General features: G+C 37.6%; 1 protein-coding gene across 1 annotated transcript in view; it reads left to right on the forward strand.

Annotated features, from left to right (window-relative positions):
• Positions 1 to 20,843, forward strand: part of arhgef2 (rho/rac guanine nucleotide exchange factor (GEF) 2) — a 46,710-nt gene that overhangs the window by 3,567 nt on the left and 22,300 nt on the right. Inside the window, exon 2 of the mRNA XM_042755710.1 lies at positions 10,802 to 10,961. Within this exon, the coding sequence (XP_042611644.1) occupies positions 10,802 to 10,961 (160 nt within the window). The remainder of the gene's footprint in view (positions 1 to 10,801; positions 10,962 to 20,843) is intronic.

Here is a 20,843-nt window from a genome sequence, read left to right on the forward strand (position 1 = left end):
ACCGAGCTTTTATCTTCGTTGGCTTCTAATCTTCTTTCTTAATTTGGACTAACAAGCTCTCCAAACCACAACCTGTAAGTACGATTGATTGTGTATATTTTCAATTGATTGCTCAAAAAAAGTTTTTGTGCTAATATGTGATGTATACCTAGTGCAGCTTTAGGTTTCCAGGTAAAGCACGATATTACTGTCTTACTGACGTAGTTCTGAAAATTCGCTGTGAACCCACTATTTCCTAAGAATGTGTCGATTATTGTAGACTGATGTTGTTCTAATGACTTCGTTTAATAATAAAGAATGCAGTGCAGCACACAGACTTTATAATCATAGTGAAATTGCTGTTTATTGTGCTGCACCGGCAGTTATAGGGTTAATGCGTGAGAGACCAGCGAGGTAGGCTGGTGCTCCTGTGATACAACTGTTCTGTTGTCTGTCGTTCTTCAAACATTACAGTTGACATATTTTAGTTTACAAACTGTATTCTTTCATCAGTTAGTCACGTTAGTACTCGGCTAATGTATCCACCAAGTGTTCACAGTTTAGCAGCTAAACTTAAGCTGTGGGCACGATTCTCTTACATAAGGGTTTTTGTATTTTATGTCGTTATAATAAGAACGTATTGGAACACTATATTGTTTTATGTAAAGGTGCTTTGTCAATGGTAGCTCTGGCTAACTGGCTCAAGGACTCCTCTCTGTGCCAATCACAACAGGTTTGGCCAGCTGACCAATCAGAGCAGAGTAGGCTTGAGGAAGGGAGGGGTTTGCTCCGAACTTGCTTGGAACGAATCATTTCCTAATCATTGGCAAATGACTCTAATATTAAATGCATATTCTGAAGAAATTACAATGTTTTCTGATCTTAGATGCATTTAAACCTGTTGTAGGGGACTCCAATACAATATTAGGACACTTTAAAATACCATCTGACCTGCTCTTTAAAACAGTTGTCATCTAACCCAGGGGTTCCCAAAGTAGACGTCATGAAACCATGAGGAGGGGTCACAAGATGATTTCCAGAAATAAAATAAATTTTTAAAGGATTAGAATTAGTATTTTTTAACCATAAATAAAATATTATAAGTTGAATTAAAATAAAACTCCAACGTGGAGTTTTGTACTCCAGCATGTTGCGTACCCAGTGCCTATCCTAGACTTCTGGGGCCCCTACGCAAAACTGTGTCGGCAGAGGGAGGGGGCAGTAAAGTGGGGTATGAATGGTTATGTCTCGAATCGTGCTCACGGAAAGTGCTTGAGAAAGACTGTGTGACATTCACGCTACATTATTTGACTGATTTTTACAGAGAAAGGGCAACAGCGCACTGCATTAAAAGAAATGATCATTCATGTTTTCATAACCCCTGGCCAAATTCAAAAACAAAACTAAAATTAAATCATCTTTGAGAGCAAGGGCGCCCCCTGGTGTTTCGGGGGCCCTACTCAGCTTGCGTATTTTGCATATAAGGAGGATCGGCTCTGTGCCCACCCAACTTATTATGTAAGATTAATGTTGAAATGTTAGTAAGGACTAAATTATAATAAAATAATATTGATGTTATTTGACTATTGTGTTCCTTTGTGTTGTCACATGCTATAAGTACAAGTGCGCCGTTGTGCAAAACGTTTGTATACTTTAACAACCTTAGAGGAAAGTGGGGGTCCTGAGGTACTGGCAGTGTTATTTTGGGGGTTGTGGGCTGAAAAGTTTGGGAACCCCTGATCTAACCAATGGTTTGAGCTTCAGTTGACCATATTTGATGTGCTCCATGTAGTTTTATGATGTCTTTGTGAACGTTTTGAAGTGTCATAGTTTTGCTGGAATGGACTTACAATTAAGGGAGAGAAATCTCTCATGTTTCATTAAAATATAGCCTCATTTGTGTTTTGAAAATGAACGAAAGTCTTATTGGTTTGGAATAACATGAGGGTGAGTAAATGATGACAGAATTGTCATTTTTGAGTGAGCTAACCATTTAAGATTAGTGTGTGCTCTAAAATACAAAATGACAAATTTCAAATTTAGAAGATTGTATTTAAAAAAATCACTTTACAGCCAATATGGATAAACAATTTTTTATGACATCAATCAGCATTTTAGCTTTTCATCAGATTTTTCTGGATCTTTCCAACCAAATGCTCTTTAGAACAAGGGTTTTCAATCAATTATTTGCCACAGGCTCTCAAATATGATCATCCTTATCTGACCCCCATCCTAAAATTTAAAAGGCCAGCTTTTCTTGTTGTCTCCACAGTTGTTAACAGCAGACACCATCACTAATTGTCAGTCATCATTTGTAGAGTGAAACTACTTGATTAATTAACTACAACATTGGCTCAGATTTACTTGGATCGATATGTACACTACAGAGAGTACATTTAACTTTTATGATTTTGTTGTTATCATAACTGCAGTAAATCAGCTGATGACAATCTGATGATAGAGAAAGGTGTTATAACCGGACTTTTATTCAGATGCATGGTGTAGTAAAGCACATTTTCAGCATTTTTTGTTAGATGTCTGTATTTGTGTAGTGCTGCAAAAACTTAAAGTGAAAATAAGCTTATATTTAGATGTTATGTGTACATTTATACTCTTGGGCTGATGAATGCTTGAATCTGACGTTTTTTGATGCAGTTTTGAAGAACACCAGATTGCTTTTTTTGTGTTTGTTGTTGACTGGCATTCCTTCACCAAACTATTTTCAAAAAATTATGATACAGAATTGGTTTTGGCGACATGTCTCATTCGCAAGTGAGTTCTATGCCTTCTTCCCATGTTTGTTTCTGCTGTTGCTATTGTCTGTGTTTCATTTCCTGAGGGCATGGGGCATATGTTCTCCACTAAAGAATTAGAGACAGGGCCCAAGGCTCACAACAAGAACAGGCCACACTTTATTCCTAGAGCATTTGGCACACATTTGTGCTCAGTGTATCATGAACTGAGCTGACACACTAACCTAGTTAATTATTTAAGTCAATTAAAGTGATCTGAATTGGATATAAAAATAACTAAATCCTGATACAATGTGATTGTGTCATTGAGCAGCAATAAGGGCAGTTTTATGTTCCAGAGTTGATATGATTTCAAACTAGAAAATTTTAACTTTCTTTTGTCATATAATTGCCACAGACAGCAGGCAAGGAAGTAGTCGAGGATCTAATCACAACATTATATTTTTAAATGAAAACTATAAAGGCACCAGGGAAGCAAAACATAGCAGTTTAACAAAAGAAGGACTGACAAAGAAGTCAGAAAAAAAACAATTAACTACTTTTTCTGAGACTGAAAGAAAATGTGATTTCTATTTTGGTTTACAAAACACTCCACAATTTAGACCTTTTTAAAGGTTATTTTTTACAGTGGAAAGTGAGAAACAAAACAGGAGAAAGAGAGAGAATGCAAGCTAAAAGTCCATGAGCAATTTCAAAATAAAAATCCATGAAAACATAAAACAGATACCATGTGACAATTATGGTAACATAAAAATGTTGTTATCTTAAAATCCTTTTGCCATGCTTTCATCATTTTAAAGACTTCAAGACTTCAAATCCCTATTAAGCCCACCCAAATCCTTGTTTTTTTCTCATATGCTGCATTCACACTGAATTTAAGTTCTGGAAAATTGACATATTGTGATTGCCATATTGTGATCTTTTGTGTAAATGCAAGCTGGTGCTATAATGGCAAAAAAAATGTTCCTCTAGTATCTAGTGCAGTGGTTCTGCACATTTTGTAATTTTTGTGTCCACATGGATGGTCTATGTACAACAGCAGGAGGTAAATGCTGAGACAGAATGAGCTCACTAGGTGCACTAGAAGTTTGCATGTGTCGAACTTGCACATTGGTGCTCATCTAGCATTTGAGTATACTTTGAATGCTGTGTGGACACGGCGGTGCATGAGAGGGAGTGGAACACGAAAAAAAAAGTATGACCGGCCTTTATCTGACACACTCAGTTCACGGAGCTCTCTGCTAATTAAGTTGATGATCTGAATCAAGTGTGCTAAATAAGGATGACTTACAAAATGTGCAGAGCAGTGGGTCCACAGGACTGGAGTTAAGAACCACTGAGATTATACTGAACACATACAGTATGTGCTGAAATGATACATTGCAATCAAAGTAGTTCATTTTTTGTCAGTTTATGCCAAACATAACATTGTGAATGTTATGCAGAATGCTGTTCAGCCATCAATATTCCAGAACAACATTTTTTGCCCTGGAAATGCATTATTTTGTTCATTCAGTTCATCTTTCTCTGCATGCTTCCCCATGTCAAATAGTTGCACCATTAAGGTCATTATTACATCTTTTCAAAATATTATATCAAATAAATATTAAACAGATATGCAGTGTATTGTCAGAACAGACCTGAGTTCTATTTTTTCCATCCCTCCTGTTTAGAACAACCTCTGTAGATGATACATTTGCACATTGCATGATTTTGGTTTTGTGTTCTATTTTAAGGTTTAGAACACTTAGAACATTCTTCAAAAAAAATTCTTCTTTTTTTGTGTGTTGCAAAGGGTGAATAACATTTTTGGTTTGTTTATGGACTGGTTTGTGCATTAACCAGCACTGGAGTCTCTTGGCTCTTTGTTGCTGAATTGAAGGTTCTTGTCTCGCTGTCTGTGTGTCAGGTATTATCTTTCATTCATCTCACTGGCTGTCTTTGTTCCTTTCAGTCTGTCTGTCCCTTTGTTTCTCAGTCTGAATTGTGAAGTTACCCTCACATCTATCTTTTCTACTCCCTGTCCTCTATGAAATATTATCCTTTAAATAACACAGCTTTTCATTTCACATGCTGATATGTGTTTATTTACTGCCTTTAAAGCTTATTACAGCGAGAAGGACAGTCAAATGACAACAGTGCAATCTACTATGAAAAAAAAAACACGTTAATAATAAATATAGCAGGATTTTGCCTTGAAATGTGTTTTTGAAAAATAAATAGTGCTTATATATTTCAGTTTCGTTAGTCAGTGGACGCCTGTAGCATTGCTTGAGGTGCCCACTTTTAGCTTAAAAATAAGGTAAATATAAGATTTCATTGCGCTTTAGTGGGTCTTTAAAGTCCAAAGTTTAGCTGACATAAATTCATATAATTCACGAAAGCGAAGAATATTAAAACAGCTCGTATTTCCTGCTAGAAAATGTAAAACAACCATGTGACAAATAACAAATAATGTGTGATTTTTAATAATATTTTTATTTATTGAAATTCATTTCATGCTATTACACAGCAAAAAATCCAGAGTGAAATTAACTCTGCTGGGAGAACATGTGAGACCACACTCAAGAGTGTGAAAGTGTTACAATTTTTAAATTAACACTGAAGCAGAGTTAAAGTTAATGAGATAATTAAGTGATTAATTGAGTGATGATTGACCATTATTTACCAGACCTGATGTTAACAAGCAGAATCAACAAAGATGAAAATCACTATTTTTATGTCACCATTATAGTGGTCAGTGTTGGCTTTAGTTGGGCTCTTGACCCTTAAAATTTTAAAGTCAGATTTTGCTTGGCTGTTGTAACAGAGTTATAAAAAAGATGGACAAGCAAGAAATATTGTTTTTCCTGAATCACTGAGTTAAACTTACATTGTTGATTATTGCAGCACTATGATTCTTCAGCATAGAATTTCCAGCATTTTAAATAAAATCTGAGGAATTTCTTAAAAGTTGTTTGTTCAGAAATCTTTCAAAAGAGTCTTTCATTTAGAAATGCAAACATCAAGAATCAACCTGTGAATCTCAACAACGGTGACAATCAAAAAAAGCATGTTGCAGTGCATTCTGGGTGCCACCTATCAAAATTCATCCTTGGCTCCCATGATGAATTGCGGCATGAATAAATTATTAGCTGAATTGTCTTAGTAATTTCCTTCATTCTTACTATTCTATTTTTGTTTTTTATGTTACTTTTAATAGTTTGTTTTCTAATGTTTAGAGTTGATCTGTTTTTCTGAATATGCTGTTTGTCACCATTATGAGATTCTTACACTGATTTTTGATGTATGTGTGTGCCTAAAACAAGCTTTTCTTTTTTTAATTATCAGAACAACTTTCAAGAAATCCTTTTAGTTAGTGGGTACTGTACAATCACAGGGTTGTTATAATCAACAAGGTCAATCGAACACTTTTAGGTTTAGGCTTTAAATGAGTTTGGTGATTCAGGTCAAATGATCATTATATAAAAACATAACTAACATCACATGCCCATGTTTTTATTTTTGCTTGGCTGTCTGTTACAATTCAGTTATAACAGCCAAACCAAATCTAACTTTAAAAATGTAAGGGTCAAGAACCCAACTAAAGCAGACACTGACCACTATAATGGTGACATAAAAATTGTGATTTTCATCTTTGTTGATTCTGCTTGTTAACATCAGGTCTCGTCAATCATCACTAAATTAATCACTTAATTATCTCATTAATTTTAACTCCGCTTCAGTGTTAATTTAACACTCCTATTTTAACACTTTCACACTCTCCCAGCAGAGTTAATTTCACTGTTGAGATCCCGGATGGTTTCATTAATTTGGACGGATAAATAAAAAGAGGATAAAAATAATAAAAGCAAAAATGTTTCACCAAATATACTTGAGCAGCCGTTAATATGGGCGACCCGCCCAAGTAAAGCTGATGTGTGGGAAACACTGTTTAATCTAAAAAAGTATTAAAATAAATGGAATACACATCTTTGGGCGGAAACTATATTTCTGTCAGGACCACTATCTTAAAAAAGGTGAATAACAATTAGCATAAAGTTTGGATTGGCGGAATGGTTCTGTTCTGGGCAAGAACTCCCTGCACATTCATGCAGCCTAGCATGGATAAGAGCAGAGAGAGCAGCGATAACGCCCCAAAACAAAACCACGCTGATATCCTCAACACAAACTGACAGTGAAAATCTCAATGCCTTAAGCAACAAGCATGTTGCCCTTACCCAATGACCTGACAAGTATGTTGCCAAAACCTGCATAAGCCCAATACCTGAAAAGCTTACTCAACAACATGTTCACAATAACAACCAGATAGCCTTTATAACAAGCATGTTTACAACAAAACCAGAAGCCTTAAGAAAAAGCATGTTCCTGTAACAAAGTTCATAGATCAGGAAGAAGGAGATGGGAACCGGCAAACATTTAAACACAGTGTTCACCATGGTGGATAGCCTTAGCAACAAGCATGTTGCTAATAAACTGAGAGCATTAAAAGGAACTTTGCTTAGCTTTGTGAAAGCATTCAGAGATGAATGGAGAGTGAAACATAACCAGCTGTGATGTGGATGCTTGATCACTTGATTTCCTTCTTGATGCGGGGAGTGCAGTGTCCATCTGAACTTGTTCTTGAGTCCGTCACATTAGAATATCTCATGGAGTCCATGTCAATAATGCAGTGATGCGAGAAGCAATGCTAACTCAGTCACTTCCAAATCAGGCAGCGTATGATCAATGTGCCGAATTCACATGTTCAAGTTCACAAACTTGAATGAATCTGATCTGAGGTCATGGGGACAAATTCTTCTGACTAAATTCTCAATTGCACAATTCCTAGTGTGATGATGGGGTTTTGGCTGCCAAATTTGCAATTTAATTAGCTATTGAGCAACGCGAAAGCTGTTGATAATACTGAAGGACCTTATATATGGATGCTATGGTAGGTTTTGTGTCCCTATAGGTAGACGTGGATTGGCTGAGAGTCAGCTGATGCGAGCTTGACAAACGTGACCTTCCAGAACTAATGCTACACATGATAACAGATACTTTGTCTTATTTTTGTTTGCTACATGGCTCTCTGAAATGTTTGATCCTGACTGGTCAGTCGAGGTATATTCCCTAGTAATGACCGTCATCAGTAGAACACTGAATAACAGACGGCTCATCCGGGTATCTGAGGCTTCATGTCTCTTATATCACACAGCTGACTAACTCTCTCTCATTTCCTTCAGATGCAGCTCATGCCATCATGCGTCTCACTTATCGACTGTTTTGAAAATGAAATCAGAGGACTTCAGTAATAACAATACTAGGGCTGCCCCCTAAAAGTTGACTAAAGTTTAGTCGACGAGAAGAGGCTTGGTCGACCAAAATTATATTCGTTGCAGAAAAACAATTCACAGGAAGTGTTGAGGTCATGCAGTCTGTGACAGACAGATTGTTAACAGCTGGATTTTGTGGAATTTGGACATCCAAACACTCGCCTATCATTCATCAACCCCAAATATGGCTTAATTATTTCAGATGATAAGCCATTATAGTAGCATGGCCGTTACATGGCAACTCAATCTAATGTTGACCTAGAAAAATGTGCGCTATTCAAGAGTCTGAGCAATAGCACGCTTACAGCATTAGAGATGGAGGGGCCGGTGCAGTCTCCGTCATTTTTGTCTTACAGATAAGAGTAAAACATCTTTTGAAATTTTGTTTCAAATCATCTATAGCAACAATACATTGCGCTTTTGTAAAATAATGAAAGAAAACAGGATGCGCTTTCTGCCGTCTCAGCCTCTGTGAACTTGAGCGCAAAACTCTGTGTATACTTGCCATACAGACATGAAAAATATATCTATGGAGAGTGAAATGTGTACTTTCAAACTTTCTACTTTCAAAATCTGAAAAAACAAGTATTTTCAGATTATGTAATCTGTATGAAAGTTGCATGCAGGCGCATCCACTACTGTGGAGGTGACGAGTCAGTGTCGTCGACTTCATCTCTTAAATTGAAAATACGGAAAACACTAGTTTATTAATAGACTATTAAAATGTTAATGCAGTTTAATCTTACTGTATTTCCCTGACACATTCATAATCATTACTTCTGCCGGTGTGCTGTGGCAAGCTTTATGCATGTGCTTGAGCACTTATTAGGTTATGTAGGCAATTAAAGGCTCATTATCATGATTTAAATAGTTTATAAACGTGCGATTAGTCAACTAATGCTTAAAATGAATGACTAGGGTAAACGTACCTATTAAGTTCACATACCCGTTAAGCACACTACCATTTTTGAGCTCAGATTTTAAAAAGAACAAATAAGTGTTATCCTACTTAATGTCTTAACCAATGTCTTAATCAGATCATTGCACACTGAGATACCCATGTGTACCCATGTGTTCATACTGTCTGGCGGCCATTTTTAAAGCTGCCTGAAAACTTTCACTAAAAGAGGAGTCCCTTAAATGTGCAGTTTTTAGACGTTTAAGCATTTATTTTGGGTAAGATTCACTGCTTACTATAAAATTAAGAGATTAATGTTTAGACTTTTGCATATTATAATAAGGGAACTTGGATGTGCGATATTATTACAGTTAGATCCAAAAGATAGTTTTAGCAACATAGTGCAGATGCTACAGAACACAGTTAGCTGACTAGCTGAATATGATTGTGTGCTACACTAATATATTACTTCACAGGCATTACTGGTTCGCATTTTTAAATGCATAATATCATAAATTTACAGTTTATTGCTGGTCTGTGGTTTTACACTGCTGTAATTTTTAAATATTTCTTATTATTTTAAGGTGAGCTAAAAGGGTACACTACTTTGAAAATCACAGCTTCAGTGTGACATCAATAAGAAAAAGTAGAATTTCTTACATTGTCAATAATTGTCAATTAACTTTGTACCTTTAAATAAAACATATTTCAATTATTCTCTAAAAATTGTCCTTAAAATTTACACGTTGTGTTGTGTATCGCGCATTTAGTGGCTGCTCCCTTTCGCGATGTAACCATAGTCAAATAAATACGGGTGAATATAACCGCAACAGGTCACTAGGACGGCTCATTTAACATTAACGGATCGGCAGGTAGACGTACAGCAGTGACAGACAGACACATATGACGGCATCCTGTATGGAAAGATGTTTCCCAGCTGTCAGTTATCCATTTTCACCTGTACAAGTGAACAGAACACTGAGCATCAGCAGCTAATGAGACGTTGGATTGATTTCGCTGCCCCCTTCATCTGATTGGCTAGAGGAGGAGCTGTCACTCTAGAACTAGTGGACCAATGATGACACTTAAGCCCGCCCTGATTTACATGAAACTAACTTCAACATTTTGGAAAGCAAGTGGAGAACGTGGAAACAAGAGCGAAGGGAAAAACAACATAAGCATACAAAAAATAAAAAATATGTGCAGAAAATTTCTGAGAGCACAAAAAACAGAGAAATATAACCAAGAAAAACATGAATTTGTGTGCAATTCGGATAATTTTGCCATAATATTTCAGTTCTGTGCAATGCGATTTTAAATGTTTAAAGTTTTGATTCATGCTTATTATTTTTTTTAAATGCGTTATTAAATTTTTTGATTTACACTTATAGTTATTTATTTTTATCCATGACCATTGTTTGCCATTCTGAAAACTTTGCTTTCATTTTTAAATTTTGTGCAATATAATTTTAAATTGTGGTTTCATGCTTTTCATTTTTTTTTTTATCCGTGACTGCAATACATTTGGCGGCAATCTGATCCCATAGAAAAGTGCTTGAAAGGTCCTTGAAAATGATCACTGACAAAGAGTGGAACCCTTAATTTTCAAACCTCATGTACACCATGAGTAGTCAATAACTAGTTGACTAGCAGTAGGATTTTTTAATCATTTCTTGTTTTCATCATTTGATGTGCAGAGTGTGCGTAAATACAGTGAGAATTCACTGATTTGTGGTCATACACAATGTGACTTTAATTATGTAGTGAATGATGAATGATTCGATTGTAGTGAATGGTGATATGCTATGATGCTATACTTGCACAACTCATCTTTTTCCTAACTCTTTTGTGTGCAGAACAAAGAGAAAGAGCGGAAGGCACGGGAGAAAGAGACAAAGGAGCGTGAGTCGCGTTACAGCAATGGTCACCTGTTTACCTCCCTCAGTGTTTCTGCCACCACACTCTGCTCTGCATGCAACAAGAGCATCACTGCAAAAGAAGCCCTCAGCTGCCCAAGTGAGTAACATGCATTATAGTTACACTAAAACATGATGTTTGATAAGCCTACTTCATAGTGCTCCTACGTGTGAGGCCCTGTGTGAAGTTGAGGTGTGCAAGGCCCTCTGGAAGGGCGGTAGTAACAAACGCATCAAATAGACAGATATCATTCAACAGAACGGTGCAAATCCATTTCAGATATAGCCTGAAAGAACATGGATTTGTAGCATATTTTCTTGAATTTCTCAGATAATATCTATGGTTTGACCCATTTCAGAGGCGGCCAAAATTAGAATTAAAAATGCACTGAGGAAAGTTCTCTACGAACTTTACATGCTCACTGACATGAATGCGGAAGAAACACGGTCACACACTCAATATTTTTCCTAATTCATTACTGTTGGTCATCCTTTACATTTGTCTGTGGGTTTTGCAATTATTTCACCAATGAAATGAAAGAGCTTGTAACTAAACCTGACTCAAGCACACACATTTTGGACCGTCTCTGCATTTTTATAATGCAATAGTAAAAAAAGTGAAATGATTGTTTGAATATGTACAGCATTTTCTTTACTCAGCGAACACTATAAATATAAAGGCTGAGGTTCTATGAATTTGAGAAGCAAAGTGTAGTCTAGCATTTGTCATCAGTCAAAGCAAGTACCAGTTAGTCTTAAATAGACTGGGTGTAGCACTTCGTCTTTAAAAACATGAGACTTTTGCCAAATGACAGAAAGAACTGAGCGCCCACATAGCTCCAATAAACTTTAGGCTATAACCTGTAAGTTGAAGAAAAGGTAATGCAATGCATTTACTGCCACAGATGCAGGCGTTCTAATGATGTATGCATGTGTCTGACGATATATAAAGCTACAATATCAGCTTTGACAATACAGTGTTTAATTATTTTAAAAAATATATATTTCCTAAAAAGTTAGCGGTTTCAAACATAGGCTACATTTTTCCCACCTGATGGCGATTGTAAGTTCTACTGAACAATACATTCTTAACAAGCAGAATAATACAGCATCATGATACGCGTAGTCTCACTGTTAGCTTTGACTTTTAGCAATTAGGCATATAGTCTTTTGAAGGACAAAAACAATAAACTTTAAAACTATTGGCTTTACATCATCAAGTCAGCTGTCACTTTATTTGTGACGTCTGGCCCTGTGCAGTCGCACACTTGGGACAGCCCTTGTCACCACTCTATGTTGTAACATTCATAATGTTCCCACCTTTTTGAGAAGGTAGTAGAAGTAGACAAACGTTTTGCTTATTTTGAACGTGTTGCCCACAATCTGAAACATCTGAAAAACATTTTGACATATGTTATTGCAGTGTTTTTGTGGGTAAAACTTAGATAGCCTATTTTTATATCTTTGAAATTGTCTCTTGATTAGAAACAAGTTGACCATTCTAAGAGTGTATAATTGCTTCCTGAGACATTAAGAAAATGAAAATTTTTGAAGACCTTTGTACCCTGATTTTTTTGGAAGATTTTAAAAACTGCATGCAACCTATCTAAATGAGCAAAATGTTTTGAATTGGTCCGTTGCTGCTGCTTTAGTTGATGATTATGTTCTTAAACATAAGAATGTTTCATTTCGCACATCTTGTGGCAGCAGTTGCTGGTTTTCAGAAATGCTTTTTCTGCCGATTCAGTGGTGGAGAGCTCTGATTTCTGCAGTCATTGTCTTAACCTTTGTTTTTACTGTAAGTAAAATGTATTAATGACATCCTCACCACAGTTGGAAGGACTAGAGTTGTTAGCTTGTGTGAAGATTCATAATGATGCGGTTCACAATGAATGGATTTGTGTCTTTGGCAGGTAATGCTAGCTCTCGAAGACCAGCCCTCACAAGAATCTCTGCTCATAGTTTTATAGTGGTGTTCTCAGCAAGTTTACCTGAAACTGTAAACTGTACATTTTATAAAACAGTGGGAAAAAAGTAGTACCTTATTAATATAAGATAAAAAGTAAAACTAAAAATAAAAACAAATTAATTAAATATAACTGCAAACAGCAATTATTGGGGTCCCATCACATTAGGAAATTGAATAAATATTACCTTTGAATTCAATCAAATGGACAAAGCCATAGTACATGAAACATTTAAAAAGGAAAGGATAAGCAGTGAAGCCACACTTTGTTCGTAATGTTATTTGGTACAACAGTGTGAGGTTTAAATATTTATTTTGTGCTTTTTGCCCCATAACGATTACATGCTATGTGATGAGGGAGTGAGTAGGCAGTGCTTCCCTACTGCCAGGGACCTATTCAGGGCATATAGCATTTCCAATACAAAGCGATGTGGTCACATCCGTTTTTGACTTCCTCTGTATGTGGTTTCAGTCATCTGAATGGCCTATTCATACCAAGATTGAAATGAATATGCACCAGGCTAAACAAAAAGCAAATTCACCCTGATACACACAAACGCCCCTTTAGCTGCTCCACCATTCAGAATGATCAGAATCTATTAATAATCTTTTATTTTATTAATCTTTTTATTTGCTTACTGAGGGCTGTTTGTAGCAATGGTGATAGGAATAGTTCACCTTAAACATAATTTGTCATTATTTACTTGCCCTTAGATTTAAACTTTATCCAGCTGTATTTACTAAGTGCAACTGATATCCAAGTGAAAGATATAACACCAACATGCCAGAAAAAAAAAAAAAAAAAACAATCACTGAGTAGGAAAAAGGATCAACCCCTTGTGTCAATATTTTGTTGAACCACCTTTTTACAGCCTCTGTTGGGAAATGTCGCTGTCTCTACTAACTTTGCACATCTAGACTTTGCAATATTAGCCCACTCTTCTTTGCAGAAATGCTCAAGTTCAGTTAAATTTGATGGTGACCGTTTGTGGACTGCAGTCTTCAAGTCATTCCACAGATTTTCAATGGGGTTTAAGTCTGGGCTCTGACTAGGCCATGCAAGGACATTCAACTTTTTGAATCTCTGTGTGGTCAATTTTGCTGTGTGATTTGAGTCATTGTAATGTTCCCATTGACAACTTTCTGGTCAGAGGGCAGCAGATTTTCCTTAAGAATTTGACCGTGTTTTGCTTCTTTCTTTCCTTAACCCGTTTAATCCCACCGGTCACAATAGTGACCGTAAAAAAGGTTTTCATTTATAAAGCTCTAAAAACCTTACTGACTGATGTTTTAGTGCACTTCCTGCAAATATGGAAAAAATAAAGGGTCTCAATTAAATATGTGCAATTTCACATGATTATTGCAAATTGTCACATGACCAGAGCAGCTTATTTCCTGTTTGCACCTTGAGAAGATGATGGCTCCATCAAAGCTCCAAAACAAAAGGCTAGTAAAGTATGTCATCATAAAGATATGACAAGGATTTTTGGTACACATGTTCTTTAGGGTGTCTAGTATTAATATATGCATTCACATATATTTAGTTTTGTTGAGTTTGATCATAGAATGAGTAAACATGTTGATGGTCACAATAGTGACCGGTGGGATAACAGTGAACTTAGGTATACAATATAAATTCAATTGCAGTTGCTAGTGAAAATGACAATAAAATGTTGCATTGACAAAATATTACACTAAACTAAAAATTAAAATGTTACAAAAAAATTACAATAATGATGTTTTTATACTCAAAGTATTAATATAAAAATTTGATGTTATATTTCACAAAAAAGTAACAATTTTGAAATGCGGTGATAGTTTAATTTATTTATTTATTTATTTTTGTTACTATCAATGTTGCATAAGGTTTTTTGTATGCATAATAGTAACCCTAGAATGTGATCAAACAGTTTAAAATAGCTGGGCTAAGATCTATAACCATTTTTATGACTGCAGAAATATGTTATCCCACCGGTCACAACTGTAACCGAACATAAAACACAATTTTTCACACACTTTAAAAAAAAAAAAAAGAAAGTTATATAATAATTTTTTATTTTTTAGGGTTATTAATGATGAATAATTTTTATATTTTCATGTCTGGGAAAAATTTGGGATTGAACGGGTTAACCTTCTCGCACATGAGTTTAAAATATATTATCTGAACCCCCAGCATGAGTTTTTTTAGGTGACCGTTATTTTAGAACGTATCGCTCGACTGTTTCCATGGAGATGCGTCATGTTTGTCACGTGACACACCGCAGCCACAATAGCACTGTATGACAAATGCATTGCTTTTATTTTGTTTTTCCTTTTTTTATTCAAAATATTCACTAACGTGTTAACTATATTATGAAATATCCGATATTCTGATTCTCCAATACGTGAAAGTTGTTTTTGTTAATGTTATTCACATTCATTACTCAAGTAGAAGTATAGATACTAGGGTTTAAAAAGACTTTTGTAGAAGTTGAATTATCAACTCAAGCTTTTTACTCAAGTAAAAGTGTAAAAGTACTGGTTTCAAAACTACTTAAAGTATAAAAGTAAAAGTTATGTAAGGAAAAAAAAAAATGCCATTAAGAACAAAAGCTTAGGCCACGCCACAGGGGCCTATTGTGCACTACCCCACCTCCTCAAAAAATACATTTTTCTAAAGGCCATAGGCCATAATGACTATAATGTTATATTAAAATGTTCATGTTGAAAAATTTGGGATGCACTAGGCTACCTTTTTCAGCCGCATATATGCCCATTGAAAATGAACGCACTTTAGTATAATGCAAATACATTAAAGAACTAGAGATATGATGACTAGTTCCCTATAAGTATTGTAATGGTGTAAAAAGTCAAACTTCAGAGGCATGTCATCAGTAACCTTTAATGGAATGTATTTAATGTACATCCAAGCTTAGCTGCAGGAATCTGCGAGGGCAATGAACAAGAAAATTGGTGTACCCAGGGCAGGCTTAGTAACAATTACCCTTGTATGGTTGTCTATTTACAATAAACATTAGTGCTGTCAAAATGAATGATTAATCCAAGTGATTAATCAAAAAATAAAAATGAAAAATAACTCATAATCCTAATACCTTCTTGATCGATAGCTTCCTGTATTCGCTACATGGTTAGAGAGTCGGACTTGTAACCTGAAGGTCGCCGGTTCGAGTCTCGGTGCTGGCAGGAGTTGTAGGTGGGAGGGAGTGAATGAATAGCGCTCTCTTCCACCCTCAATACCCACGGCTGAAGTGCCCTTCAGCAAGGCACTGAACCCCCAGTTGCTCCCTGGGCGCTGGATATATAGCTGCCCACTGCTCCGGGTGTGTGTTCATGGTGTGTTCACTTCTCACTGCTGTGTGTGTGCACTTGGATGGGTTAAATGCAGAGCACCAATTCCGAGTATGGGTTACCATACTTGACAAATGTCACGACTTTCACATTGTCAATCGCTTTGTCAATCGCAAACGCTAATTTATTCAAACGTCTAGTTACCGGACTACCTACAGTAGCTTAATTTGCGGAGGATGAAGAGAAAGCACCCATTTGATAAATGAGCCAGTAGTTGAGAAATAATAACTTTTAAGTAGGGTCTGGTGCCATTTCGATACTTTTAAAATGGTACCGGTGCCTAAACGGTGCCTTAAACGATACTTAAAAAAAAGAGCCACAAAAAAAAAAAAAAAAATGGATTAACAATAAAGAACATTACAAATATTTAAAATAAATCCATAGCTTTCACCTTGGATGCTCTCATTTGCCAAGTTGTGCTTCCCTTACTCTAAGGCTAATAAATGTATTTCACAATCTGGGTCATTATTTAATACAAAAGCACACATAATGTTTCTACTGTATCTCTGTCAATCACTCTGATATTTAGTTAAAATGAGTGGTGTCTGTCACTGTCTTTAAGCAGTTCTGTGAATGACTGTATGGTCATTCTTTATAAAGTAGCAACAATGTCGTTTGTAAAGTACAGTACTGTGCAAAAGTCTTAAGCACATTAGTATTTTCACCCCAAAAAGGGGTTTAAGCCATTTATTTATATCTTTTGCTGTAGTGTGTCAGTAGGAAATATCAGTTTGCCATTAATTTTAATAATAATCTAGTGTGATTTTGAATGCACAAGCAGTCTGACAACGGCAAAATGAATGTTTGGAAATGTAAACTGATTTTCTACTGACACTACAGCAAAATATATAAATAACTGTCCGAACACCATTCTTTGGGGTGAAAACACTAACGTGCCTAAGACTTTTACACAGTAGTGTATGTATAAAGTACGTATGATTTAATTCAGTATATTTAAATAAGTACAATTGAAGTATGCGTTCGTTTATATGTGTTAAGGGCTAGATTGTCGCTGGAGGAAACAGCTGTGGTGTGATGAGCGGTGACAAGCGAGAACTTTACAGAAACCGACTGCTCCCTCGTGACCTTTTGTAAACTGTATTTATGACAAAGAACTGCACAGATACAGATATTCTAACAATCTATCGATAAGCACACACCTTGTGTCCTCTGTTTCTGTTTAAGTGCGCTCGCGCTGCTCCGCCGCCGTCTGTGGATTGAAGAGCGCGCTGAAAGACGGAGAGTAAAAAGCCTAGCGACGCCCATGCTTCTTGTGTAGGCCTACATTTCGGAGAACTAGGACAAACATTTCAATCGATCGCTCAGGCATTTAAGAGGCACCGAAATCTGCGTCCTTATTCGGTTTGGTGCATACCGGTTCCATACCCCAACCCTACTTTTAAGAAATATATTTTTTGCTATACGAACCCAACACTGGCTATGCCCTTACTGGAGTGTGATGTGATCTGTGTCATGTGCAGGTCCGATGGATCGCGTACAAACCAATAGGGTGTCGGAATGGTATATGTTTATACTTCTCATCCAACCACAATCAACTTCACTTCATCCGGATGGCGCGATTTATCTGGATACGTTAGGTGGTTTTTTTTTTTTTTTTTTTTTTTTTTTTTTTTTTTTTTGGAATGATGACAAGCCGGAATGAAAACAAGCCGAAATGAAATAGTAGTAACGAACCTATTTTTAAAATGTAAGGAGTAGAAAGTACAGATAATTGCGTGAAAATGTAAGGAGTAGAAGTAAAAAGTCGGCTGAAAAATAATTACTCAAGTAAAGTATAGATACCCAAAATTTCTACTTAAGTAATGTAACTAAGTATTTGTACTTCGTTACTTGACACCTCTGGTGAAAGTAAATGAGTTTGGTAGTTTAAACACCTTTATAATGACCATGTTAGTTGATCTATAGCGGGTGATGGGCGCCGCCATGTTAGTTCATGCTGAATCCAAGCTGTGGGATTTACAATACATAAATTCATCCTCTCCTCCCGAAAGACATTAAAGTACGTTTCTGGTGAACTGGGAGAAGAGTAGACTAAACTTTAAAGTTACCTACACAATGTGTTTATGATATCAACAAAACATGTTGTCAGATTATAATTGAATGGATTATTATTGCCACTTCCATAGACATCAGTGTGTATTTTACAAACTATAAATGTATTGTTTTGCTACTTATGTGTATTTAAATGTCTGAAACCTAAAACAAGAATTATATGGTTGAAAACACTGAATAGTTATGATAATATGACAAGTGCTCAGCGTGTCCGTCTCTGGCTCAGCACCTGGAAAAGCAGATTTGAATTCAGCAGTTGATCATGTGACGCACTGAACGTTCTAATCACACCGGTGTGATCGTACGCTCCAGGGACCAGCCAAAACTGATCACACCGGTGTGATCGTATGCGTTAAAGGGTTAAATGCCCCAGTCCCTGCTGCAGAGGAACACCCCCATAAGAGGATATTACCACCTCCATGCTTTACTGTAGGATTGCTGTTAATTGGATGGAGCTGTATTGGATTTCCTTCAGACACATCGTTTGGTGTTGATGCCAAATAATTCAATTTTGGTCTGATCTGCCTCTGAATCTTCAAGGTGGGTCTTGGGAAAGCTCAATCATGATTGCATGTGGCTTTTCTTGAGGAGTGGCTTTTTTTCTTGCAAGATTTTTCATTGAGTTTTCTTCGTCAACACACCGTGACAGATGACTGGACCTAAAAAAGTAATAGTTTAGCAGCGATTCCCTCACGTTTTGGTTTCATTTTGCATCAGTTTTTATTTTTTAGGTTAATGAATCATCCCGAATATCTCCTTCTCCTGTTGGAGCAGGGGGATCTACCTTTTGAGGTCCACGCAGCGATCTTTGTAGAGATCACCAACTTCACCAGTTACCTGGAAGACTGCCTATGCATGTTTAACCAGACAAGCCTTAACACCACATGCAGAGCATGGTTGTCCGAATGTGGACCTCGAGAGGATTTCGCCACCTTTGTGGAGTGGGTGCTGGTGACTCACCATTCGTCATTGGACTCGCAAGCCCCACTCCAGACACAGAGCCCAGCCGAACATCATCCCCCACCGCAGAGCGCTTGCCAGAGCCCACCGTGGATGGAAAGCCCAAGCCTGCCTCGATCGATGAACCATCGCCACCAGGAGTGACTGAGCTGAGGATCGCCTCGGAGCCAGAGCCTAATCAAGCGTCCGATCAGGTGTGTGAGCCGGCAATGAAACCCACCACAGAGGATATTACAGGGGAGAGTGAGAGTGCAGAGGAATGCCCCACTTACTGGACCACCGCTTGGTGTGAGCTAAAGCTGGACTCAGAGGAAAATATGGATTTATTTTATGATATGCCTCCTCTTCTTATGCCATCCTGTGATTCTCCTTCACCATCAGTCTGCCCCATCACAACCATGGAGGTCGTTCCCCTATCTCTGGTGCTCCCAGTGCTGGGAGTGGCCATCTGGTTTGTGTTGGCAGCACAACCATCCCTGAACCCCAGGACTGTTCATAACTCCCATCCATAACGCCCCCTGTCAGCCCTACAGCTCACTCTAAGCCCACAATCTGTGATGTGTCTTCGCCACGGGTCTGCCAGTCTCTATCGGCTTCATGGCTGGAGTATCCCTCGTCTCTGCCTCTGAGTCCCGGACTCCACCTCGGCCCATCGACCCAGCAGCTCCACCTAGGCTCCAAGCTCCCTCGTTTCCACCACTGCCTGGTTGTCCACCAGCTCCACCCTTCTCCCTCATCCCTCCGGCTCTGCCTTGGTCAGTTGTCGACCCGCCATCACTTCAGGACTCCTCTCCGGCAATGCCTTGTCGATCCTCGCCGTCACCCTGGCTCATCAGCTCTCTGCCTCGGGCTCCACCACCACCTGTTCCGCCACCATTGGTCAGCCCCCTGAAGTCATCAGCTCTTCCTCCACCATGGCTCCTCCCTCCGTTGGCTCCTCTGTGGGCCGCATTCTTGGCTGCACTCTGGGTCCCACCTGGCTCCTCCTCTTGGTCCAAGTCCCTCCTGACTCCTCCTTGGTTTCTCCCACCATCATCACTGCCCTGGTCCCTCCTGTTGTATCATCCCTGGCTCTTCTCTCCATCAGATATACCCTGGCCGTCTGCGTGCTTCCCTTCCTGCCCTTCTCTTGTCCCACGCCCTCCTCCTGAATCTTTGCCCTCCCTCCGCTGTTGGTCCATCTATGGCATGAGGTCGCACCTTCCGGGAGGGGGGAGTTCTGTCACACTTATGGACCTTAAGTTAGTTTTCATTTGAGTTCCCTTGACCTAGTTTCTGTCTTCCTTTGATTACATTAGTTAGTTCACTTGTGTCTTGTTAATTTTCCTGATTTGTCTATGTATTTAAGTTGCACCTTCACAGACACTCCTTGTCTGGTCACAGTTTACATTGATGTGTGTTTCCCTGCCCTTTTGGATTATCTCTTGTGTGGATTATTGTGATTAAACTTCGTATTGGAATTTATTAATCTTCATTTTTAGGAGGGGGTGAATAATTCTCCCAACTTCTTGATTCCGTTTTTTTTTTTTTTTCCTTTTTTTTTTTTTTTGCATATCTTTCACTTGGATATTAAAGTAAATACAGCTGGATAAAAAAAAACTTTGTCTGTCTTCATTTCAAGCTGCAAAGTAACAA

This window comes from Cyprinus carpio, unplaced genomic scaffold (genome assembly GCF_018340385.1).
Source record: "Cyprinus carpio isolate SPL01 unplaced genomic scaffold, ASM1834038v1 S000006746, whole genome shotgun sequence".
Lineage (NCBI taxonomy): Eukaryota > Metazoa > Chordata > Actinopteri > Cypriniformes > Cyprinidae > Cyprinus > Cyprinus carpio.